General features: G+C 45.6%; 1 protein-coding gene across 2 annotated transcripts in view; it reads left to right on the forward strand.

Annotated features, from left to right (window-relative positions):
- Window positions 1-25,689, forward strand: part of rev3l (REV3 like, DNA directed polymerase zeta catalytic subunit) — a 64,286-nt gene extending 38,597 nt beyond the window's left edge. The window contains exons 9-32 of one of the 2 annotated variants that reach the window (XM_068708576.1): window positions 1,256-1,398; window positions 2,269-2,397; window positions 3,121-3,352; window positions 4,080-4,222; window positions 5,542-9,376; window positions 9,836-10,737; window positions 10,854-10,939; window positions 11,137-11,262; window positions 11,724-11,916; window positions 12,314-12,428; window positions 12,579-12,694; window positions 12,814-12,932; window positions 15,659-15,777; window positions 15,947-16,088; window positions 17,222-17,466; window positions 18,413-18,521; window positions 19,527-19,733; window positions 19,954-20,063; window positions 21,454-21,568; window positions 21,722-21,859; window positions 22,187-22,377; window positions 22,923-23,169; window positions 23,787-24,002; window positions 24,674-25,689. In XM_068708576.1, coding sequence (XP_068564677.1) covers window positions 1,256-1,398; window positions 2,269-2,397; window positions 3,121-3,352; window positions 4,080-4,222; window positions 5,542-9,376; window positions 9,836-10,737; window positions 10,854-10,939; window positions 11,137-11,262; window positions 11,724-11,916; window positions 12,314-12,428; window positions 12,579-12,694; window positions 12,814-12,932; window positions 15,659-15,777; window positions 15,947-16,088; window positions 17,222-17,466; window positions 18,413-18,521; window positions 19,527-19,733; window positions 19,954-20,063; window positions 21,454-21,568; window positions 21,722-21,859; window positions 22,187-22,377; window positions 22,923-23,169; window positions 23,787-24,002; window positions 24,674-24,814 — 8,119 coding nt within the window. In that variant the 3' untranslated portion in view covers window positions 24,815-25,689. The remainder of the gene's footprint in view (window positions 1-1,255; window positions 1,399-2,268; window positions 2,398-3,120; window positions 3,353-4,079; window positions 4,223-5,541; window positions 9,377-9,835; window positions 10,738-10,853; window positions 10,940-11,136; window positions 11,263-11,723; window positions 11,917-12,313; window positions 12,429-12,578; window positions 12,695-12,813; window positions 12,933-15,658; window positions 15,778-15,946; window positions 16,089-17,221; window positions 17,467-18,412; window positions 18,522-19,526; window positions 19,734-19,953; window positions 20,064-21,453; window positions 21,569-21,721; window positions 21,860-22,186; window positions 22,378-22,922; window positions 23,170-23,786; window positions 24,003-24,673) is intronic. The other variant, XM_068708578.1, reaches the window with a different exon arrangement.
- Window positions 25,690-25,747: the final 58 nt, after the last annotated feature.

The following is a 25,747-nucleotide window of genomic DNA, read 5'->3' on the forward strand; positions in this document are numbered from 1 at the left end:
TGAAAACCATCTTGGTTAGTCTTTCCTCTGTTCCAACAACCACCAACTCTGGTTTGGTCAAAGTAAACCCAAAAAACAGCCGTTATATGCGCTTCTTCAAGTCATGAGACTCCATTGACGGAGGCAGTCATTTTCACCTGTAAAACACATTTGACTCAAATTCTACAGAAACAAAATAAGACTCATCAAAATCCTCCTGGTTAGTACTGTTTCAGCAATCACCAACCCTGGTTTGAGAGTGTGAAAGAGAGATGGAATAAGTAACAGATATTTTTGAAAAAGGAGGAACCACTGTTCCTCCTTTTCCTAAACCATACGTTAGGCACCACCGAAAGGCAATGGGAAAGGAGTCCACACCTTTTAGAAGGTTTTTGCATATTCAAAGAACCTGCATATATGAGCAAATTTTGGCGGAAAACGTGTATTAGCTTGAATTCATCCTGGGAAAATTGACTATGCATGGCTACAGCCACTGAGTCGCTGGAGCAACGGGGTTGAATTGGTAGCTTGAGGGCATTACATATTAAGTTTCTACTGTTCGTTGTAGGATTTAAACTTGTAACTTCATGGGCACGAGGCTGCAATCTCAAATCAGATGTGAAAAAAACGTCTTCCACACAAGGTTTAGATCAGCCCAGAAGCAGCACCTAAAATGGAACTAGTTTTTTCTTTTTCTTTTTTATGACTGTTCCTGAGAAATTTGTTCCACTCGTGAGCGGCTGCCGCCCGGCTGGTCTGCATTTCAATATTTCAGAGTCACTAAGTGGTGAGTTGCTAGGCGATGCAGCAGGGCAGCATGGGTAAGGGAGCGTGATAGGCAGCTTGTAGCTGAGAGCGATCTGGGGGGATACAGAGCCAGAGTTGGCTGCCTGCCCGTTTTCCATTCATATTTCCTCTCTAATGCACAGACACACACACACACACACACACACACAGCACTTAGCAGACTAGAGACGCTCTCCACACATGTGCAGCCACACACACAACCTCCGTGTACACATACACGTAGAGTAAACAGAGCACTTCTCCTGATTAAGACCCACAGTAAAGAGATGCTAATAAAACATGACTGCATGGGGGCCAGATACCAGACGGTCCTCTGCTTTGTGGTTCAGGTAACGGCCAAGCTGACTGAACTGCAGATGCTCATGTGTTTGCAATGAAATAGAAGAGACTTCCATAATGTGTCATTTTAGCAGGAATTTTCATCATGCAGAAATGGTCTCAATTTGTCTTTCTCTCTCTCTCTGCTCAGGACACAAGGATCGTCCGTTAGCGACGGGAAGGACCAAGAGGATCTTCTGGGTGAAATGACCCTCCATTCCGACCCGCTGATCCCCGAGGGACTGCCGTGCACCCCGGCTAATGCTGTGGAGGCGCACGGGCAATCGCAGCCAGGTGAGGAAAACCGGCCTACTGTGTTCATGATACATGAAAATAGATATCAAGTATCTGTAACGGAGAGTTGCCAAAGTAAATCCCACACAAAGAGCAATATGGCAGAAATCATAATCAATCGTTTTCCCCAGCACACTCACGAAGAGTGATTTTATATATTTTCTTATGGCAAGTGTCTTTGAGCCTCCACCTTCATTCTGGCCCGGAGCCTCCGATTGTATTGGTTGGTGTTAAATAGACCTTGAGGTGTGACTGTTTTGTCAAAAACTAAAGGGGGAGGAACCAAAGATATAAGTCATTTTGTTAACAGCCTTTCATTCTCTTTATGATTCGGAGCAACCATCCGGAGGTTTGCCTTTTCTCGCCCCTGAGTAAGAGACGTGTGCCTTGCCATCATTGATAGCTGAGCTTATCGTTGCATATGTTCATTCGTTATGTTTTGCGTTGCATCACAGAACACGTCTGGTGTTTTTTCAAAGGGGGAGACTACTCAACTTGTAGGGGGAAAACACAAGCAGACCAATCACAGCTCCCGCAGTCTTTTCATAGCGTCTCCGTAGCTGCCATAGCCCATTTTGGGATTTGCATTAGCCTAATCTGCCTGCACTCTCTCTGCCAAGGCTCCTGCAGGCGCACAGAAACACATTGACCTCATGCTGAACCACAGTGTTACTGGTGTGTGTGTGTGTGTGTGTGTGTGTGTGTGTGTGTGTGTGTGTGTGTGTGTGTGTGTGTGTGTGTGTGTGTGTGTGTGTTGACGGACCCTTCTTTTTCGATGATCTTAATCAAGGTCTGCCTGAGTTATAAAGTGTGATGTTTCAGTGATGCTAACAGTACTCTTGTTTCCCTGCCCCCTCCCCCCCATCCCAGACTCTTTGAGGAGCGGTGATAAAATCCCAGAGGAGGCTGTTGTGGATGAGGAGGCCATCTTGAGTCTCCTGGAGAACAGTCAGACCTTTCTCCTGCTCTCCCAGACCTCCAACCACTCTCCCCTGTTAGGTACGTAGCCACTTAGAGCCGCGCAACTCTCCACTCATTTGGTTTACACATCTCTTTAAAACCTACATTGATGTGAGGCCGTGTCTGTATCATGAATACACACATTTTTGCTCATTAATCAGTGTTTTGTAGTTATGTTCCAAGACTCTAACGCACAGATGTCCTACAAATATAGCTAGAACCGAACAGAATCAACGCAGCATGATCTTTTATGTTGCAGATTCACCAAAATGTAAAGAAATAACAGAAACCGGTATCAAGGTGAAGCAGATGCCCACTGCACTCACTACTGCATGAGCAGCATGATCGTTCAGAAGCAGTCTTGGGTCTCAAGCTCCCTCACACGATGCTAATTAAAAAGAAAACCCCTCAAGTAATAACAAAGGAGAATCTAAAATAGTGCAAGTTACTTCTGACATTACTGTGCACCAACATGGTCCGTCTTTGGAACACTGACTCTCTCCTATGTTTATTCACATACAGGTGTTTGTGAGGTGTTGACAAATTGTGAATAAATACATCCATAATTGACAAATTGATAGACTTTCTAAATAGCTCAGCTTACCCCGGAAAATGTAATATATGCCGTATAGACGTGGTGACTTGTGGTGACTAATTCTGAAAGCCCGTAAATAACGGGCGTAAAAGTCTAGGGTTCATTTATAGCTCTGATTTAATTGGTTTAATGTCTTTTTAAATGCTTTGTTTTTGTTGTCTGTGCAGACAGCAGCCAGGACCAAGCCCTCATCGATCTGCTGGCAGGGCTGGAGAACGATGGTTTCTGCAGGACCCCCGTTAGGCAGAATTCCCAGTCCCAGTCACTTCCTGGTGCCGGGAGCTGCAACAGCGACGAGGAGGAGGAGGGACCGGAGCTGGACAAGGTGGAGGCCGAGCTCAGCGTGGTAATGTCACAGCGGTGGGACAACGAGCCTCCCGAGAACTCACCCTCACCAAGGCAAGTTTGTCCTTCAATCAGAGGATCGGCGGTTCGATCCTCCGCTATTCTCATGTCAATGTGTTCTTGAGCAAGACACTTAACCCCAAATTGCTCCCGTAGCTGTGCCTACGGTGTATAGATAGATACTGAATTGTAAGTCGCTTTTGATAAAAGGGTCCGCTAAATGACTGTAATGTAATGTGTATACAGTGCAGATGAGAGACTAGAGATGGATATTTGTTGTACCAACAGAAATGTGATTGCTGCTCTGAGTATTGTAAATTCTAAAGACTGAAAGTTGACAATGACTTTGTAGTTTTGTTTACTTATTCTTTGATCAGGAAGATATTCAAATGCAAATCTATTACTTTAGTTTGTGCTTACACATTGGAGAAATGGGATTTCTTCGCTTAAATGTTTTTTTTTTTATGTATTTTTTAACAACTTAACTCAGAGCATGATAAAAAATCTGGACCTGAATGTCAAACAACAGCTGATCTGGCAGAAATGTTGCCCGATTCTTATAGTAAATAGACCAGAGCGATCAATTTTGGGGTTGAAATTTGGATTAGTCTGTACAGTCTCTGCCCATCTTAAGAAATAGAAGTGAAAGTAAATACAGCATCACGGTATTTATGTGTGTGTGTTTGTGTGTTCTGCTTGAGTGCGAGACAGAGCCAGCAGACACTAAGCAGTGTGCTTGTACTTTGTTTGACGAGTGCTCCTCTCATCCCCGCATGTGCAGGCCCGGTGTGAAGGAGCCAGACGACGGCTTCAGCAACGAGCAGCAGGAGTCCTCCGACGAAGACATGGAGTGGAGTGGGAGCAGCTCTCTGTTCGCCAACCTGTCCATTCCCCAGCTCGACGGGGCCGCAGATGAGAGCAGCGGTGAGTCATTTCATGCTGTGATGTGCTGAGACGGCACTTGAATGTCAGTCTGCTTTTGATGCTTATCTTACATCCCCCCGCTGGTGTTCCATCAAGTATATCAGAATACAGATCTGACTGCAGCTGCTCAATAACAATCTCGGTTGACACAAGGTTTCGGCTGTACGACCTAATTTCGTTGCGAGGGAACTGTGATTTAATATGGTGCAAGACTTTGGGATTGTAATTGATTCCCTGGAGTTATTGTCAATTAACTCTTGGCATCATGAGTGCACCTGTGTATTTATGTGCATGTGCCATTTGCTCTAGTTATTTATTATGGCATCAGGCTTTTGTTTTAATAAGATAGTCTTTTTATAACATTGCCAGAGCTGCTGGTGTCAGAGCTGGAGCACATGGAACCCGTGTGCACACTTTACACCGAGCACTTAAGATGAGAGAGACACAGCACAAGTGTATGTAACAACCTTGTTAAATCGGTTCTGATTAAAACAGATTTTGTGGGGCTGTATTCACAAAAGATGGTATTGTACTAGTTCTCCTAAAAGGCACTAAAAGGTGGGGGGAGTTGACCCCGTTGCTATGGACGACATCATGAACTACTGTATGTCTGTTATAAATATATTCAGTAAACAAGAGCTTGAGGAGCAAATTATAAATACATGGATCAGATAGATAAGCTAAATTTATTTACAGATTTCATACATAAAAGAAAAATATTGATTTGTCAAGTATATTGTTTCTGGCATCAAATGCCATCAGCGTATGACATTTTTTCCAGCCGACAAAACAAAGCATCCTACTTTGAGAGGTGGTAATTCTACATATAGCATAAATTTTACTGGATAATCCACTAATGTCCATAACATCATATTTTTCATGTATTAATTGCAGTTGGAGATGATTTAATATGCACTTAATGAACTGGCAAACAACTGTCCAGTGTCCAAGTAGCATAGAATTGTGCCAGCCATCATCTCCAGTGTTAATGGATTGGTTTGATTTGTTAGTGAGTAGATTCAGTCCTTATTTAATAAGCGCCAGATTTAAAATTAGTTTCACAGCGTTGAGATGGATTACCTGCAGCACATTACAGACTGAGTAGGTCTTTTTCGTGACTTAGGACTCCTCTAGACCTCTACATTCTCTCATACGTAGGAGCTGTGAATTACTCTTAAAACAACAACTAAGCAGCCTTAAAGTTAGAACTAACACCCCTTATTTTTCTCTTAACTTAGCCAGGATGTTTTCTGAATATCTAAATCAATTTGTTTCTGCTGGTAACCCTTAATCAGCAGCCTCCTTTTTTGTATCCATAGATTCTTCTTTAACGGACAGTGGCTCCAGGACCCAGTCTTCTGTCATAGTCTCAGAGAAGATGCTCGCAAAAATGAATCCCTTTTCCGGGGAGACGGTTCACCTGGAGCCGCCTTCTTCAGCTAAGATCTTTCCTGAGCACAGACCAGTTCATGTGCTGGACACGGAGCAACCACTTGACAAGCACTTTCAATCAAAAAGCAGCCAGGACAGCAGTAGTGAATGTTCAACAGGGTTCAAGTTTAATAAAGAAATCCCCTACATCCCGCCAGTCAAACACCCCATCCCTTGCAAGTTATCCAGTCACCCTGAGGTGTCTCCCATCTGCGTAGACAAACAAAACATACGACCCCTGTACACATATGACAAGAAAACCTCCATAGCGTTGGATAAGACAGACCTAGAAAGTTTCCCATTTGGTAACGGAAAGGTCACCAAAAACGGGAAGAAGTACGGCAGCATAAAGAATGTAGAAACGAACTGTCTGTCCATTCTTCAGAACCATAGGACCTTCTCTCTCTGTTACTCAGAGCTGAGAAACTGCTCAGCTAAGACAGAGTTGGACCTGAGCCAGAAGGACAGTAAAAGCCCCATCCTGAGGAACATCTCCTCAGCTCCTTCACCGATGGTGGATGATGGATTTCTTGATCCTCAGGAGGAAGAAATGGGCCAGGACAGTGAGGAGGGGGATGTTGGTGAACTCAAAATCAGGTACGAGGACTATCAGGAAAATAAGACTGAGAGGACTATTGTGGCCCAGCAGGAAGCACACTACAAGTTCTTCCCAAGTGTCATCCTCTCCAACTGCCTCAGTAGGAAGAAAGGGAGCAAAAAGCCGGCAGATCCCTGCAGCAAGCTTGAACAGGCCCAGCCTCGCAGGTCTAGGCTAAAAATGTATAAAAAAGGGTTTGGAATGTCAGGACAGAGGAATAAAATAAGCATATTTGAAAGCTCTACTTCTGACAGCCAGGATAGCACTGTCCTCACCTTAACCACGCCTGCTTGTCCAGTGACTGTAGACGCAGAGATGCCAGTTTTGGAGAATAAGTCCATAAAAGAGGCTGAGCCAATTGAAGATGTGCCAATCATGGAGGATGAGCCAATCACAAAGGAGGAACCACAAAGTGAGGACAGCTCCGAAAGTGGACAGAGGGAACAGACAGAACCACTTTCAGAGCCCCCTGCCACCACCTTTACCAGTTTTTCCTTAGAAGTTAAAGACTCAGCAGAGGATAGTTTAAGCCCATTACAGGATTTATCAGCTAAGGTCACCTGTACTAAACCTTCAGCGCTGCCTGGTAGTAAATACACCCTGAGGGCCAAACGGAAGATGATCTATGATGGCGAGGATGGAGAATACTCAGGTGCCACTCGTTCTAAAAGTCCAGCCTCCGTCAAAGAGCGGTTTAAGGACACCAATGTCCCCAGTGGGCAGGAAGTAAAACACCAGAAACGGCGCAAGAAGGAACCCCCTATTATCATCAAGTACATTATCATCAACAGGTTTAAAGGACAGAAAAACATGCTGGTGAAGATGTCCAAAGTAAATGCAGAGGAGCAGTTGGTGATGCTGACGTCAGACAAGCTAGACCAATACAATAAACTAGCCCCTCTTAAGGGTTTCTGGCCCAAGGTGCCAGAATCCGCTGCTGTCAAGTTTCCTATTCCTGAGTCAAAGGCAAAAAAACAGCCCAAAAGAAAGGCAAAGGTCACCTCCACAAATAAGAAAACAGTCTGCAACTCCTCCAAACCTCCAGTCAGACAGGATGAAAGGGTCAAAAGGACTAAAGGCTTCCAGAGAGGTCCAATTCTACCCTCTCTACCGCCCCCTATGCCATGTTACTGTGAGCTAGCAGACGACCATGACCGTGATTATTCTGATGTCATGGTTGAGTTGGGCTACCTTTCTGATAGATCCCCAAGTCCTGCAAACTCAACACCCCCTCGTTGTTGGTCCCCAAGTGACCCTCTCATGGACGCCAGGAGTTCAGAACAGCTGATTAACCCACTCAGTGACCCATGTCTTAGTTCTGCTTTTCACAAGACACACACAGTGTGTTCAACCAAAGGAGCACAAAAAAAGTGTCAAACTGCCAAACCTAAGAGATCCACAGACACTAAAAGGAAAGTAAGCAAGTCTGTTATTAAGCCTCAGGCGGAAGAGGAACCCCAAAAAGAGAAATCAAGACCAAGGAGTGGTGGTGCTCCAAAGCAGAGGAAGAAAGCTAAAGATACAGCAGAAAGCATCTTCAACAGTTCTACAGCCACCACTAGACCGAAAAAGTCTCGCAAAAAGAAGACTGAGGAACACAAAAGCCATGACTCAAGTCAAGACACCTCCCAGCTTCTTTTCCTGGGGGATGAGTTACCTCCTTCTGTGAGTTCCTCTCAAGACGTCCCTCCATTTCAGCAGCCAATGAGCTCAGATGGCAACAGCCAGGGCAGTTCCCAGCCAGTGTCTAATTCAGACTCTACCTTAGTAGCCCAGTCTATAGAACCAAAGGTTGAGGACTGTGAGACTTCCATCATGGAGGTCAACCAAAGCTTTTCAGTACCGGTTCAGCTGAAGCAGCAAGGTTGCCAGACCACTGTGGTAAAGTTAGAGGCTTCACAAGAGAAGTGCACTGCTCCTCCACCTCCTCTGGCTGGTAGACCCCTACTGGAAGACAGTAAAAACGCCAAAGCCTCCCCACACTCAGGCCCTAAGAACGGGCAGATTCCCACTCTCTCCGAGACCCCCTCTGGCTTGGCTGTCCTCAAGCAGCTTCTTCAGAAGAGGCAGCAGGGAAAGGCTCTTCCTCTACAAGTGGTTGGTGCAGACAGCCACTCAACTGCCATAGCTCAGGCCACAGCACTACTAGATCCCACATCTAAACCTGTCAAATCCAGAAGAGCTCCCTCCACCGCTCCACGCAAACCAAGGGCTCCGAAATCTACCACTCCCAAGGATAAAAAGCCTAGAATCAGGAAAGGCAAAGCAAGCAGCACTCAGCCAAATCTATCAGTGAAGCAGGAGGGCAACATGTCTGATGACTGCCCCATCTTCCTGTCAGATCCAGGCCTGGACAGCTGCAACTACATAGAGGACAGCTTGTCACCAGAGCTCCCACACAACTATACCTTTGATATAAATGCCCTTGATCAGACAGAGTTCTCCAGCCTGTACAGCGGCAGTCAGTTTGTCCTGACTGATAAGAATTTACCAGTTAAGTTCTTGAGTGATGTCAGCCAGGAAGCTGTATCTGCTCAGGCACTGGTCTTTGAGAAGAAACTTGATAGGCTATTTGATTCTGGGGAGGAGCTTCAAAGGGGCTCTGACTGGCACAAAGCAAGGCCCGTCAGCCCTGACCTCTTTGATAGACCCAAGAACGGGGAGTCTCTATCAAATCACCTCACATTACTCGACTCAGAGAAAACTAAGAGCAGAGAGTGGGACTTCTCTTTAGGTAAAGCCCACACACTCAGCCCCTTTCAAGACTTTCACTGTGAGAGAAAAGAGCTGCTCTTTTCCGTCTTCGACTCTGTCCTACCTTTGCCTTTAAGCTCTGCGTCATTTGTCGACCACGAGGGCTCCCCAACAGGGGATCTTCTGGAGGGCATTGATGGACTAACGTCCACCACGCCCAGTAGCTCTCCACGCTCCATCAGCTCACTCTCCCAGGTGAGGGCAAGCCAGCTGCTGCGAGGAGCTGGAGCTGGAGCCCACGTCCTCAAGCCCCTCATGTCCCCTCCAAGTCGGGAGGAGATCCTCGGCACTCTGCTGGACCTGGAGATATCGGAGGCCACATTCCAGGAGCCCTTCTGCAGCAACCCCTCTGATGCGCCAGGGAAACCAATGTAAGGCTTTATGCACCATCAGCACAAAGTAATTATGTTTAAGGCATCTTGCATGCATGTGTGGACCAAATGTACACGTAAGAAAAATGATACACCAGCATGACTGATATTATCGCCCAATTTTAGTCACTCAGTATCATACATTTCGGCAGATAAGTTGTTACTTAAGTGTATTCTGCAGAGTTTCTGACCACTAGGACCACTATGGAACAATCAGGTTTCTACACCTGGTCAGTCTTGTATCTAAATGTAGGGGAATCCAAATGGAAACCAATACATCTAGCAGTTTTTTCTCACACTCAAATATCAAACCCTAAAAAATCCAGTATTAGTCAGGCTCTAATCAATACTATCTACAGGTCTTCATTTAATACATCACTTGTGTTCTTGCAAAGTTTTGCACTTCTGAAGTTGTAAAATTGCAGTGATTAATGAAAGATTCCTCTGTCGTCTCTCCAGGGAAGTTGGCGGCCGTAAGTTAACAGTGCATACCAGGCTGACTAAGGAGCTGGCAGAGTTCAGTGGAGACCTGTCTTTGGAGGGCCTCCATTTCTGGAAGACGGCCTTCTCAGCCATGACACACCCTGCCATCACTATTACCTCATCATCCCAAGCCCGGGGAGCTCAGGCCTCAGACGCCAGCAAAGACCATGCCAAGCTTGACCCGTCCTCAGCCAGTGACAAGAAGGTCATCCTGCTGCCCTGCAAAAACCCGCCAAGCAGAGAGCGCGTGCAGTTGTGGCTGGAAGCCAGGAAACAGTATGAGAGTTTGCAAAAAGGGCTGCTGAAGAAGGGGAGGGTTGGGCTGGATATGGAGGGGAACCCAGAAAGAACTGAGCAGCCAGCTGCTTCCATTCGTCCAGCAGCGGAGGTTGAGCTGTGCGAGAGACTCTCCAGTTTCAGGATGCAAAGGAGGAAAAAAAGCAACCTGTCCTTAATCATAACTCCCATGGAGAACACAGGCTCTTATTGTAAATCCACAGTGATGAGTCCGGTTTCAGATGAAGGTGGTGTGGATATTGAGCGCGAGGGCAGAGAGAACGATGATCGCGACGATAAAACCACCTCTCCAGAGTCCCCAGAGCTGCCTCCCTGGCAGCAGTCCTGTCAGCCCAGCCCCTTAGGGCCAGACCGGCTCAGCGGAAACAGGCAAAGTGAAAACTCTCCAGAACTACTGTCATCTGGGCTCTCTAACTCCCTGGAGAGAATGGGGGAGAATCCCAGCCCTTCACTCCTCCATCTCAGTAACAGGGAAGAGGGGAGGACGAGTTCTCACCTCCTTCACAGCACCCCCTTTTTAAGGAGGAGGCGGAGAAGCCAGGAAGATCCGGAGCCCATGTGCAGCACGCCCATATCTGAGGGTAAGAAAACATTCTGCCTCTAATCTGTTTGCCAGGAATTTATCATAACTGACTTATTCTTTGATAACAGTGATTGTTTCTTCATGTTGTCTTCCTGTTTCCTATTCCTGCTGCAGAGGATCCCATTTCTCAGAGACTCCAGCAAAGGAGAAGGAGCCAAGCGGACCCACTGAGACGAGTGTTGCTGACCACACAGATGAAGGTCAGACCACAAGTGTTGATTTTTTTAACACCTCTCACCACATAAGGAACTTAGGTGAAAAGGGTTTTAATACCAGTGTAGAACTGTGCATGGATGTCGTATCTACCTGATATTATGCCTCCAGCTTGTTGAAGTTAGCCATAATGTATTTTTTGCTGTTCATTTGATGTTTCTTTTGTACTCTTTGTCTTCCACAGAACCAGTTTGCTGCTTTGAATGTGCCAAAGAATGATAACTCTGAGATTGATGGCCCCAGCATAGCCAACTCTTACGGTTTTAAAATCAGCATGCAAAACCTGCAGGATGCCAAAGCTCTGCATGAGGTGAGCCGCCCCAGCCTTTTCCCAGACTGTCTGGGTTTGGTTTGGCGCTTTTAGGGTGGAAGAGTCCAATATTTAAGGTCGGAGTTTGATTCAATAAGCGCATTTATTAAACATCTATTTGAGTCTTTTAGAGTACTATACAATCTAATTAGGTTCATACAGTTTTAAGTGGCAGCCAAGATTTATTAATTTCCATTCTGTTGCTCATAACATTCACATTTATAAATAAGCAATATCAAAATTACATATTATATTTTATTAAAAAACATTTTATATATGTTCTAACATAGAACAAGCGCTCTAAAGATTTGTTTGTATATGGAGCTAAAAGAAAAGCCGCTACATCTGGGACCTCAACACAGTCTGATGTGTTCACACCAAACAAGTTGACAAACACCATTCTCACACAATCCAAAGGCTTCAGATTGAGTTTCCCTTTTGACACACCATTGTTTTTTCAGGTCCAGCACCTAACACTGATAGGCATGGAGCTCCATGCAAGAACCCGACGTGACCTTGAGCCTGACCCCGAGTTCGACCCCATATGTGCCTTATTCTACTGCCTCAGTTGTGACGCTCCCCTGCCCCATGTCGACAGCACCCAGCTGACGGGCGCCATTGTGGTGGACAAAGACCGTCAAAGCAGTGACCAAGGTTATAACTCACAGCGCTGCTGACGAGGACATTATTTGTACTAAGATGTAATAATATGTTAAATTATTTAGTCCAAGTAGGCCGCATTGTTTTGCACGGGTTGCTCGTAGTCACACGATCAGTGCCCACAGTCAGGTGTAAGAAAATGTTGAATATCACAATATAATGTTTTGTGATAATGTATAGATTCTCAAAAACATTTTTGACTTTGAATTAATAATTTACATGCAAATATTAACTCCAATACTTTATCTCATTTTCTAAGATATGTGCCCTTTTTATGTATATGGAGGTGTTCTTTGTACAATGACATATTTGCTAAAATTAGATTTAACCATAAATATTGTATGGCGCATAGTACGCAGCTCTACTGAAAATTGTGTTTACACACCCTCAGCAGGTCACAGAGGAACAGCTCCCCTGCTGGTCAGGTCGGGCGTCTCTGGGCTGCAGGTGACATATGCCACCGACGAGAAGGTGCTGTTTCAGGAGCTGATCACCATCATGAGGAGGTGTGTAAGCACGTGGTTTTTACGCAGCTCCTTCACATACTGCTCAAAAGCATTATTTGGGTTATGAAATACTAACCCAAGCAGCCACTGCACATATTCATTGGTCGGGAAAATTATGCCATGGCTCTGATATGGCTGTTGTTCTGTCAGGTTTGACCCAGACATCCTGGTGGGCTACGAGGTGCAGATGCGCTCTTGGGGCTACCTCCTCCAGCGCGCCGCAGTGCTCGGCGTGGACCTGTGTCAGCAGCTGTCACGAGTGCCAGGTAGGGTCGACTGTCACCACAGCTGCTCCTCTAACAGTTAACAGTCTGAGGTCAAAGCAGATATTTTTCGTATGTATTTTAGAGTAATCGGCTCTGTGTCTGACTCTGCGTGTCCTCAGGTGACTCCAAAGAGAACCGCTTCGCCGCAGACAGAGACGAGTACGGAGCCGACACCATGAGCGAGATCAACATCATCGGACGCATCACCCTCAACCTGTGGAGGACGATGAAGACTGAGGCAGGCCCCCCCCCCCCCCCCCACACACACACACACACACACACACACACACACACACACACTGTTGTTCTTAAAAGTTTTAGCTTGTGACCTACTTTCTCTCATTCTTCCAGGCAGGATTCTCACCACTGTTGTTCTGGTTCCACTTGATTTTCTTGTTTTGATATATTGGGTGTTATTTAATCCTTTTATTGAACTCTAAACTACAAAATCAAATCTTGCCTCATCCTCCAATGAGTCTCTTTGATTGCTGTGTGTTTGTTTGGATTCCCTGCTGATGTCTGCATGGTGCCAGTCGTTTCTTCAGCTTTAGGCTAGGCCCCGTTGCTTTTTGATCACTCACTCGGAACACACAGGGAGGCCCTCTTATGGCCAGTAGTTAAATTCATATGTAACTATGTCATAGCTGAACGAAAATACTGTGTGTGAAATGCAACAGTTGGCAAAAGAGTTTGAATGATTTGGATGAATTTCCACCTAATTTCAGAGACATTTTATGAGTCTTCAGGGGCATTTTTTCTAATTAATTTTGGGCCCTGTGGGGAGTCATGGGATTTGTGGAATATCATAAAACTGTGGGTTTAGGACCCCTCAAAGAGTCATAAAAATAAAACGAGAGTTACGAATGTAACTACGGTTCTATGAATCCTGGATGACCGCCAGAGGCAGTGCTTAACACGCGCAGGTCGAGTCTTTATATCAACAAAGTCACCTGTGACCTTGGATGACCACCGTCGTCTATAAGTTTAAGTGTCATCCTGAGATCAATCCTACGGAATCTTCTTGCGAGTTCACAGGATTCTGAGTGACCAAGAACTCTAGCGGTCATCCAGGATTCATAGAACCGTAGTTACATTCGTAACTTTCGTTCTATTTCATCCTTACTGACCGCCAGAGGCAGTGCTTAACACTGGATGACTTATATCAACAGAGTCACGAGGAATCACAGTAACTACCTCGTATATCTCCGGCAGAGGAAATTGGCCAAAGAACACTCCCCAGTGGGTGAGGGGTGGCAACGTTAACTCTGTAGTGTCTGGTGAATGTGCTCGGTGACGCCCATGGGGGCGCAGCACATATTATATCCTCCACAGGCACACCTCTCAGGGCTGCCCATGGTGTGGGGACACTCCTGGTAGAGTGGCCTGTATGCATGTAGTCTGAGAGGCCCTCCCTCAGATGCTCGAGGCCAAGGCAAGAGGGGCAGGGGTCATGGCCGTCCTCCGGCTGAAGAGGAGCCATACAGGTCCTACAGCCGGGAGAGTTAAACATGGACGCAATTCTGGAGGAACCCTTGTCCCACTAGTTGGTGTGGGCTGCTAAGTCAGTTTGAGCGGGAGCGCTCTGCTGACGAGAACAAGCAGGGGACAGTCAGTGAGAGGGGAGTGAGGGCACTTTTCACTAGGACAGTCGTTGCGGATATTGGTGTCCCACCAGTTAGCCTGAGCGAGAGCACTCTGCTACTGGGAAAAACACACCAAAAAAAGAACAGTCCCTACAGTGAGAGGGGAGCGAGGACACTCTCTTCACTAGGATATTTGCTGCAGATATTGGTGTCCCACCAGTTAGCTTGAGCGAGAGCACTCTGCCACTGTGGAAATAGGGCAAAAAACAGTCCTTACAGTGAGATGAGAGCGAGGACACTCTCTTCACCTGGACAGTTGTTGCAGATATTGTTGTCCCACCAGTTAGCTTGAGCGAGAGCACTCTGCCACTGTGGAAATAGGGCAAAAAACAGTCCTTACAGTGAGATGAGAGCGAGGACACTCTCTTCACCTGGACAGTTGTTGCAGATATTGTTGTCCCACCAGTTAGCTTGAGTGAGAGCACTCTGCCACTGTGGAAACAGACCAAAAAGGGGAGTGACACTAGTGACACTCCTCACTAGTCGCTGTAACTATTGGTGTCCCACCAGTTAGCCTGAGCGAGGACACTCTGTTAACTGTGACAGCCGTAATGTTACAATATCAATGGACACAATCCCAGTATCAGCTTGTCTAGCTAGCATCTCACCAAGTTAGCCTGAGCGGGAACACTCTGCTAACTGGGATAGCCGTAATGCTACAAAACCAATGGACACAATGTCGATGTAGTCGAATTAGCATATGACCAAGTTAGCCTGAGCAGAGCACTCTGCTCACTGTGAAGGGCGGGCCGTCAGCGTAACTCTACGCTCTCGTTAGCACGCCGCCACTCGATTAGCTAGAGCGGAAGCGCTCTGCCAACCGTGGAAAACGAACAATGGTTAAGAAAACAATGTTAATCGATCTCACCGATTGCTGTCTTCACGATTTATGTGGCCCTTATCAGACTGGTAAATGACCGATGATAGGGGTGTCCACCAGTCCGGGGATCGATGGTCCGAACGGCAAAACACGCCGTTCCCTCCTAAGAAGCTCCAACATGTCTTGATCGTAGACACATCTTTATTTAAGCTTATGCTGATATGATTAGTGGTCACAAAAAGAAAACATAGAAACCACTGCCATAAAAAAGATTCCGCAGTACGATTTAGACTTCCCTTGTCTAAATCGTGTTACAAGTTGTACACTTTGTAGGTGTTCACTGAATATCTTCCACCTGCTTTCACCCGTTATTGTATGAAATGGCTTTTAGGTGATTTTGAATTCGCTACACAACATCAACAAAGGAGTCGAGCTCTGACTGTCTTGATGAACAGTCTCTAAGAGTAAAAGGTTTTTTTCTGTTTCATTTTCTCCCCCCAGGCGACGCTGAACAACTACACTTTTGAGAACGTGGCCTTCCATGTACTCCACCAGCGCTTCCCCCTCTACAGCCCCCGCACACTCTCTGACTGGTTCGACCACAAAACCGACCTCTACAGGTTTGTGCCCACACCAAACACACTCCATCACAAATGAAAAACGTGAGCAATGATAATCAAAATACAGATTTAACACCAAAACAATTTGCTTAAGCGGTTTGTGTGTGTGTGTGTGTGTGTGTGTGTGTGTGTGTGTGTGCGTGTGCGTGTGCGTGTGCGTGTGTTTTAGGTGGAAAATGGTGGACCACTACGTGAGCCGTGTGCGAGGCTCAATGCAGCTTCTTCAGCAGCGCGACATCATCGGCAGAACCAGCGAGCTGGCCAGATTGTTTGGGATTCAGTTCTTTCATGTTCTGACCCGAGGATCACAGGTACCAACATGCCACATTTTGGACTCTCTGATTGGTCCACAGTTTCCTACTCTGTGACCGTAAGGCCCTGATGCACCATATCACCCTGTAGATGAGCGTCTGTCCCTCTAGTCTGTGCGGTGTGTCTTGAACCGTTGGAACTAGTTTGCCCTTGTTGGTGGCTTTTACGGCCGATTGAGCATGTTGAATTGGCGGTCGGAGAAATCACTCTGATTCTCTGTTCAACCTAAGAGAATCAGTGCATGAGAAGAGAGACGTAAGTGAAGAAACTCTGGTCTTCATCTCATCTGATCATTCCAATACACAAATTATTCACAACGGTGCGGCCATCTGGAATGAAGCTAAGTGGTGACCAGAGTGCTGTGATCCCCAGAAGATGAATAGTTACTGACTTTGGGGATTGCTTGAATCTTCATCGAGCTCCACCATCAGGTCAGGCGATCAAAATGACTGTTGTCTGGTTAAAGTGCTGCAATCCAGAATAAGCTGTCACACTGATCAGAGTGGAGTGATTGCTGTGACACAATATTAAAGGTTCTGACGGGGACCAAAAAACTTGATAGAGACATTGTGACTTGTTATATTAAAGATCGATCAGTGTGACAGGTGTCACTCGTAGTGATGAACCATCAGAAAATGATCAACAACTCTGCCGTTTCACTCAGCTCCACAGAGCTTTTCAGCCTCTTTTAGCTCTTTGTTTTTGGTGTTACAGCTCATAACTTTACTGTTTTGGTTCACTCACGTAAACAGCTAAAAAAGCTATTTCCCCAAGTGGACAAAAATCTAATTCTGCAGCTATTACTTAAGTGTTGGGTTAAGTTATAGCTCCCTTGTTGCTAAAAGTTGCAGATTGATTAATGGATGGACATCCTGATAGTATTGGTTAAAATGTGTTGGTACTAGTTTACGTAAACACAGGTCATATTTTGTTTTACATGAAGAAAAAATTATTGGATTTTCATATAACAATACGTAAGAAATGATTTTTGTAGCATTTATTTTGCGTATATTGATAAATTGGTGCACAATATGACCAGAGATGTTATCTAAGAGGGTTTAAAACACATTTTTCCTTCATCCAACTTATCTTTCAAAAAATATTCAACGTTCTTCCTTCTTTGTCCCTCCAGTACCGTGTTGAGTCCATGATGCTCCGTCTGGCCAAGCCGCTGAACTACATTCCCGTGACGCCCAGCATCCAGCAGCGAGCCCAGCAGAGGGCGCCACAGTGCATTCCTCTGGTGATGGAGCCCGAGTCGCGCTTCTACAGCAACTCAGTGATTGTGTTGGACTTCCAGTCACTCTATCCCTCCATCGTCATCGCGTACAACTACTGCTACTCCACCTGCCTGGGCCACGTGGACAGCCTGGGAACGTAAGCACGCGGCAGGGCCTGACACAAACACAACCCGCTTAAGTGGCGCGTCTGCCAGGAAAGTGTCCTTCCGGCGCTGCCTTCTTTCTCCTCGTTATTTTTAGTGGAACTGACACGCTGAGAGCTCTGCATGGTGTTCACAGCTAAGAGCAGAGAGTGCTGCAAGTTGGGATATATTTCAGGCTTACTGTAGTTGCATAGCAACAGCAGGAGCCATGAACACTTTTCCTCCCAACATGCATCTGTCTGCCACATCGAGGTGGCTGGCTTCATGCTCTACACTCCCAGAAGAGTAGAAAAGCGGCAAATTAGCTCCAGGAGATCCAACTGCAATGCTGGATTTATAACCGTTTTAAACAATACAGTTATTTTACATTTAATAATTCAACCTGTCATCGGCTTATTGCTATAACAGCCGCACATGTTTTGTAAGAAATGGCCGTTAACTGAGTTTATGTGCTGTGTTTATTCAACATCGACAATATTTTTAATATTTTATGTTTTATGAAAATTAAATATAGTTAAATACATTTTTTTGAGACAGTAGAAATACAAACAAACAAGAAAACAAAACACAAACGGACCCAGCACATCCTAGGTAATAACAAGAACCAAGAACAAGAAAATATGAAGCAGTTTTTCTTTATTAAGTACAAATGTGAATAAACATAGTAAAAAAAAAAAAGGAATATACAGAGCAAGGTGCTTTACATTGGACACCAGTAATCATTTTGCGGCCCCTCGGATTGACGTTTTGGCCCTTTTAGAGGGGAACCTTTCTGCCACAGTGAGGCTTTTACAGATGTTCCTCTTAGTCATACTCAGGTGATTGAGCGATAGCTACGATGCTGCAGTGCTGCCAGCAGCGCAGTGTGACAACTAAGTACCGATAACGGATGAGAATTGCCTCTCTCTGACATTAACACACCCATGTCTTCTGTTTCAGGCCCGATGAGTTTAAGTTTGGCTGCACCTCCCTGCGGGTTCCTCCTGAGCTCCTCTACCAGCTCCGCAACAACATCACCGTGTCACCCAACGGCATCGCCTTCGTCAAGGTACGGCACCCTCTGCCCTTCACTCTACCTGTGCGTTGTCTTTGATAAAACACACTTGGGGCCCCCGAGGATGAATCATTTGTCTGAGTCTTCCAGCAGTGCTGCTTTATTAAGGTTCATTAGCTGCTGCGGAGGCCAAGTACGTCTATAGAAAGCCCACTTCATGCTCTACGTCCTCCCATTCATTCTTTTCACTCATTGCTCCACACTCCCTGGCCACAGCACAGTGAACACCGGTCATGTGTAATGAGGTTATTAAAAGGCACCGAAGGAACTCAAATAGGGATCTGATTTTATTTCTTTTATCGATGGATTTTTTTGGCAAAAACCTGCCTGATGTTTAGTTTCTGGACCACTCTGTCGATGTGCCCTTCATCTAAACCGCACACAGTATGTATTATATATTTATCTTTGTAGTACAGTTCACAGGAAATGTTGGACATTAATCAAACTAACTTTAGAGTGCCTCTGCAAAACTTTCCAAAGATTTAGTTTTCTTTTTCTTTTTCACTTCTGCAAATTGTTGCAGCACCTATTTCCTTTGCATTGTTGAACATTATTGTCAACATCAAAACTGAAGTATTTTGTCAGTTATACTGACTGTTTTGTGTTTATGTCATTTTGTTTCTAAAACGCTGCTTATGGTTGTCAATTTTTAGTAAACACATTAAATGGATGCAAATTAATTGAATTGTTATTTATTTTTAGAATAATAAATCATACACCAGAAACTTGTTAAAAAAATCTTTTAAAATGAAGGAATTACAATTCAAATGTAAACCTCTTTAATGTAGCAACAAATTGGTCAGGAAAAATAATTCAAGTCTGTAATGTATGTTATGAATATAGTATAATTAAATTGAATAGGTTGACGACACCTACTCCAGCTGTTTGAGTCGGTATCGGCCCGCTATCGGTGCATCCCTGGTAGGGAAAGAAACCCTCCTGCAGTGTGAATGTGGACCACTGCACCCTGTGTTCACCCCTTTTGTTGTGTGTGTCCAGTCGTCGGTGCGTAAAGGCGTCCTACCCAGCATGCTGGAGGAGATCCTGAACACCAGGATCATGGTGAAGCAGTCGATGAAAGCCTACAAGCAGGACAAGACCCTGACGAAGCTGCTGGACGCCCGGCAGCTCGGACTCAAGCTCATCGCCAACGTCACATTCGGCTACACCGCCGCCAACTACTCTGGACGCATGCCCAGCGTGGAGGTGAGCTTATCGAAGGGCACTTCCTGCTGCCTGCACTGAGGCCGTGATGAGGAGGAGGAAGGCTAACACGGTCCTACCTAATTCTAATCAGCTTTGTGTTGGCTTTGTTTTCATATTCCAAACATCGGCCATATTTAAAGCCTTCTATGGTTGTTGTGGAGAAGTGGAATGGATATAACGCCACATATGTTCTTAGTATTTATAATATGTCCTGTTCCAGGTTGGGGACAGTATCGTCCACAAAGCCAGAGAGACCCTGGAGAGAGCCATCAAGCTGGTCAACGACACTAAGAAATGGGGAGCGCGCGTTGTGTACGGAGACACCGACAGGTAAACTGTCCTCAGGACCTTTCTTTAGAGTCACTGTTCACACCATCAAAGCAACAGGAGTACAAGTAACGCATGCTCACAGTGACTGATACGAACTCATGTGAGCCCAAAGCCACGACTGACACACTTTCATAATTCCCGTTTGCTGCCTCTCACCCCGCGTTAACACTGCTGATGTGTCACTATTTTGTGATGATGTGAGAGCCTCTGATAGCACCTGTACCGTGTCCTCATGGAGCGTCAACGGTTTCAACTGTCAAATTACACATTTTATTGTTTTGACAACTAGCTCCAGGCACTAATTAATTGTCAGTATCTAAAAGGTTTTCCCAGCAATGATTTAGAGACTTTTTGTTCCTGTCTAACTTTTTGTCTCTTCTGCTCTTTGTTGGTTAGACTGTATTACTAATCAAGTAGAGAAACCAAAAAGGCGACATGGGCCTGTATCAATCTGTACTCTGAGTGTAATTAATTTGCCAAAAATTAAACAAAACGCACAATAAATGATGATTTTATTTTGGGAAAACGATGTAGTTGAAAACTGGTATCGTGACAGCGCTTATCCAGAATAAAATACCTCAACAACTATTGGATGGACTCCCATGTAATGCGGATCAGACGGGATCAGTTGTAATAACGTTGGGGATACTCTCACTATTCCTTTTTTTTATTGTGGCCAAATACTTGCAGAACTAATGTCGTTCCCATCAGCCTCAGCTGTGCTTTGTGTTTTCTCATAATCAGCAGGTTTTAGCATGCTAACAGGCTAAACCAAGATGGTGAATCCAATTCAGTCCAACTTTATTAATCCAGGAAGGCAATTTGATTTTGGGCACAAATGAAAACAGACAAAGGAGGTCTGTCCTAGAGGGCTTGTTCCTAAAATCATTACCTGCTTTACATCAGTATGTTAGCATTGTCATTGTTAGCATGCTGATGTTAACATTAAGCTCAGTAGTAGTAGTAGTACAACCTCTTGCAAGTGTTTACTCATAGACTTGGGGGCCTGAACTTAATTAAGCTACTTATTGATTGTCATTGTGTGGTTGCATATCCAAAAATATAGCATATGCTGTTTTGAGATTGCAGCTTTTTAGGAACGTCAGCATCACATCTATGTATGTATATCCTGGGTGGATCTGTTATGCAGGTTATTTGCTTATACACATACAGTAAAGCCCATACTGCTCTGAAGTAGGAGGGTTTAGTTGAACTCGTAGTCCAATTCCAAAAGAGGGATTCTGAGATACTTGGTAAACACAGACTCTGAACAAGAATTTGATGATGCTTTTCTGAGTGACAGTGATGGTGGAGCGACTGTAGTGATGGCGCCGCTGCGTAGGTGGAGCGCAGTATTAATGCCCGGCTGGTGTCTCTGTGTGTCTGGCAGCATGTTTGTTTTGCTGAAGGGAGCCACCAAAGAGCAGGCCTTCAAGATCGGCAACGAGATCGCCGAGGCCGTGACCGCAACCAACCCCAAGCCGGTCAAGCTCAAGTTTGAGAAGGTAGCGCTTTCCCAACACACACACACACAGCAACCTCACTGTAATGTTTGTGCATTTTCATTTGTGCCAATTCTCTCTCTCAATCAGCACAGGCAGACACATTTTAGATTTTTTTATTTTTATTGATCTGTGTGTCTGTGTGTTGGTTCCCAGGTGTACCTGCCCTGCGTGTTGCAGACAAAGAAGCGCTATGTGGGTTACATGTACGAGAGCCTGGACCAAAAGGAGCCCGCGTTCGACGCCAAAGGGATCGAGACGGTGCGCCGTGACGGCTGCCCCGCTGTTTCCAAGGTAACAGGCAAACGATCCCCGCCTCCTCCCTCCTCCTCCTCCCTCCTCCTCCTCCTCCTCCACACCAATCACAGCCAGTTTCCACTCCCGCTCTCATTTCCTGGGACCGCTTCACGTGCGTCAATCAGGCAAAAAAAGGGCCCCGGCCTGCTCAGGGGCATGGCTGGATAAATTTCACAAGATCGAAAAAGCAGATCACCATATATCTCTATCTCTGAGAGAGAGAGAGAGAGAGAGAGATATCTTATATATACTTTTTTTCTTTTGATCAGTCATCTCATGTTTCCGCTCCTCTCACCCATCATGTCATTGATGTGTGTCCTCCAGATTCTGGAGCGTTCCATCAAGCTGCTGTTTGAGACTCGGGACATCAGTCAGGTGAAGCAGTTCGTGCAGCATCAGTGCATGAAGGTTCTGGACGGCCGGGCCAGCATGCAGGACCTGACCTTCGCCAAGGAGTACCGGGGCAGTGGCTCGTACCGGCCCGGAGCCTGCGTGCCTGCCCTGGAGCTCACCAGGTGTGTGTGTGTGTGTGTGTGTGTGTGTGTGTGTGTGTGTGTGTGTGTGTGTGTGTGTGTGTGTGTGTGTGTGTGTGTGTGTGTGTGTGTGTGTGTGTGTGTGTGAGACGGCCCATTGTCAGTGGCCATTTACAGGAAAGCAACACTAAAGTCTGTTGTTTCACTACCGTGTGTGTGTGGGCTGCAGAGATCAGAAAAAGCTTGCTGTCAACTACAGTTACAGTAGTCAGTGTGTGAATCCAATTACTGCTTCCCCACAGTGCTCATTGTCTGGCTGCACTAGCCTGCATGTACAGTACCTGAGTCTGTTGCTAGGCAACACATCTCTTAATGGGTGGGGATGAAAAAAAATCTGATTTCAGAGGCATGGATAAGAGGGAAATATTGAGCCTCATTCATGAGCAGCAGTATAGTTTATCTTGTGTGTTTTATCCTGTGGGTTGATTCCTGATGTTGATCATGAATAGAATCTATTACAATATTTAACATTAAAACAAACACAGTTCTAATGCGCTTTGTCAAGTTGTGTTGCGTTTCCGTCTCAGGCGCATGATGGCGTACGACCGTCGGCTGGAGCCCCGCGTGGGCGAGCGGGTGCCCTACGTGATCGTGTACGGGATGCCCGGCGTGCCCCTCATCCAGCTGGTGCGTCGGCCCATGGAGGTCCTGCAGGACCCCAGCCTCCGCCTCAACGCCACGTACTACATCACCAAGCAGATCCTGGCGCCACTGGGCCGCATGTTCCAGCTGATCGGGGTGGACGTGTTGGGCTGGTACCAGGAGCTCCCCAGGGTGAGACGGAGAACAATTTGTATTTTCAGGAAATTGAGCTTCCGTTAGGATTTTTTTTTTTTTTAAATGATGATGATTAACTTACTATACGACCCACGTGAAAATATAGTGTCAAAGAAGAAAGCCATAATAAAGAAACACAGGTTAGAGTTTGGGAAATGGATTTTAGTGACTGATCAACAAGAGATTATCGTATTGGTCTGTTGCTTCCCCTCTGCCGTCAAAATAAAAGCAGATTTTCACAAGGTCTTTTCATTCAGTGTGTTTGGTGGAGAGAGAACAAAGGATGAGGAGAAAATCTCATTTGTGCTTCCTGCTGAGGATCGAGTGAGACTCATAAAACCTGCCTCTTCTTTATGTCAATACTGAAGTCAGGTTCCACTCTGATGGAGCACACCCGCCCTCTGCTGGTGGAGCTGAGAGCAGAGTTCATCAAAACAATGACAGACCGCACATTGTGTGTGACCACTGGTCAACAGTTTTACAATCTGGTCCAGTCGTAAGGCTGTGGTTGCCTTCTTCCTCTAGCAAATTCTGGCCATGTTGTTGGACGATAAAATGTACTCAGACTCCGTCACATTAAGGACCCCCCCCCCCCCCCTCGTCTCTGCACACAGATCCAGAAGGCGTCCTGCTCCTCGGCTGTGGGTGGAGAGGAGGTCGGGAGGAAGGGAACCATCTCCCAGTACTTCACCACGCTGCACTGCCCCGTGTGTGACGAGCTGACCCAGCTGGGCGTGTGCTCGCGGTGCCGCTCCGAGCCCCAGAGAGTCGCAGTTACGCTCTACCAGGACATGAGGCTCTGGGAGAGTCAGCAAGACCAGCTGCTGAAGGTGAGAGACCTTCTGGGGGCGAGGAGGACGAGGAACCCAGGGGAATAATAGATTATGATTTCCAGCTCACTTTATTTTTATAAAACTAAATCAAACAGCACCTACAGTCATGATAAAGACAAATGCATTTCATGTTTTAAATCACAGCCTGCTGCAGGTTAACTTGGTACCCTTCCTTCTTTTTTGGATGAAATACTAAAAGATAATTTTTTTGCCACCTGGCATAGGTGGCGTTCTACTCACGCTGCAGTTGGTTTAGCGACCTGCATTCACTTTGACAGTCTGTTCTGTTTTAAAGAATATACATTAGCGCACACTACTTTTTCTCTGTCGAGCTTTACAGCATTTAAAATTATATTCGCAGTTACCCCAAACGTTCAAAGACAGAAGAGCGTCCCACCTTAACCCCCGTTCACACTGACCTTTGACCCGGTCTCCATGGGTCATTGATAGAGATGAAGCACCATGCCAACTGTGATCTGGCTCCTAGCTGGAATGGCCAGTTACAGATAATCAAATGCCTTTCAGATCTTGCAGACTCAGCTTTTCGTCAGTGTAAAATAATAAAAATGGAAATTGTAGCCTCGCCTCAAGAGTGCAATATTTCTGTGTTCACCCAGCTCTCTCTCGTGTGTGTGTGTGTGTGTGTGTGTGTGTGTGTGTGTGTCCAGATCTGCAGGAACTGTAGCGGCTGTGCAGAGCGACAGGTGCCCTGTGTGTCTCTGGACTGTCCCGTCCTCTACAAGCTGTCCCGGGTCAACAGACAGCTCTCCAAGGCCCCCTACTTTCGACAGCTGCTGGAGCAGTTCTGATTGGCTCCTGAATTCTGGAGCCCCCCCCATATGGTGCTAAAATCTGCCCCCCACCCCCCTCTCAGTGTTTGATTGTCCACTCAGTTGTAATAGTTTAAATGGTGCTTCGATTGAACCCTGTCAGGGTTTTCATTCTGTCTTGTAATTGTTATTCGTTATACAAGTATTTTTCTGCGTGTGCAGACTGTCTGGTTTGACCCCCCCTCTCCCAGGGCTTGTATGTCTTCATGCTTGTTTGCTGCCATCTCCATTAGCTGCTATGAGCTGAGTGCAGTCCAGTTGAGGAGGACATGTATGCGCTGTAGCAGTTTGAACTCATTGGGGGTTTTTTTTAAGGAGCTCCTTACAACTCTAAAGACAAAACTACATTCAAACCACTAATTGACTTTTCTTCATTTTTATATAGACTGCAGTCTTTTTTTGTAAATAGTTCTTGTATAGCTCCATCTTTAATCTCACTGTGCATTAGCATTAACAAAAAAGAATACTAAAGCTCCGGCCATGAATGCAATCAAATCTGTTTTTATGCATTCTTTTTAAGGGTGCCATTTTCCATGTTTCTTTTAATCTTGATTGTACTGATATCCTTTTGGCAGATTTGACACTTCATACTCTATCTTCTGAGTGTGGGAACTGGAAACTATTTCAGTCTTTCCAAAAAATCTGGGACTGTTGCAATACTGTGTTTTGATAATTTATGTCATGAAGAGTATCGTTTCCCTGTGCATATATGGATGTGTGTACAATTCCAATTTTCTGAGCAGAAAAAAAAAGAAAGAAATTGGTCATCAAATCCCATCAAGATCCAATCCTCAATTCTCCATACAGCTGTACACAGGATCTGTGCATTTGTATAAATGTAAAAAAAATAATAATGAAGAAGGTGTTTTTTTTGTTTGTTTTTAATGGACATTGCTGTGGGTGGAGGTTTGA

The sequence above is a fragment of the Cebidichthys violaceus genome, unplaced genomic scaffold, assembly GCF_023349555.1.
Source record: "Cebidichthys violaceus isolate CVI_PGR_0920_01 unplaced genomic scaffold, fCebVio1.0.p SCAF_14, whole genome shotgun sequence".
Taxonomy (NCBI): domain Eukaryota; kingdom Metazoa; phylum Chordata; class Actinopteri; order Perciformes; family Stichaeidae; genus Cebidichthys; species Cebidichthys violaceus.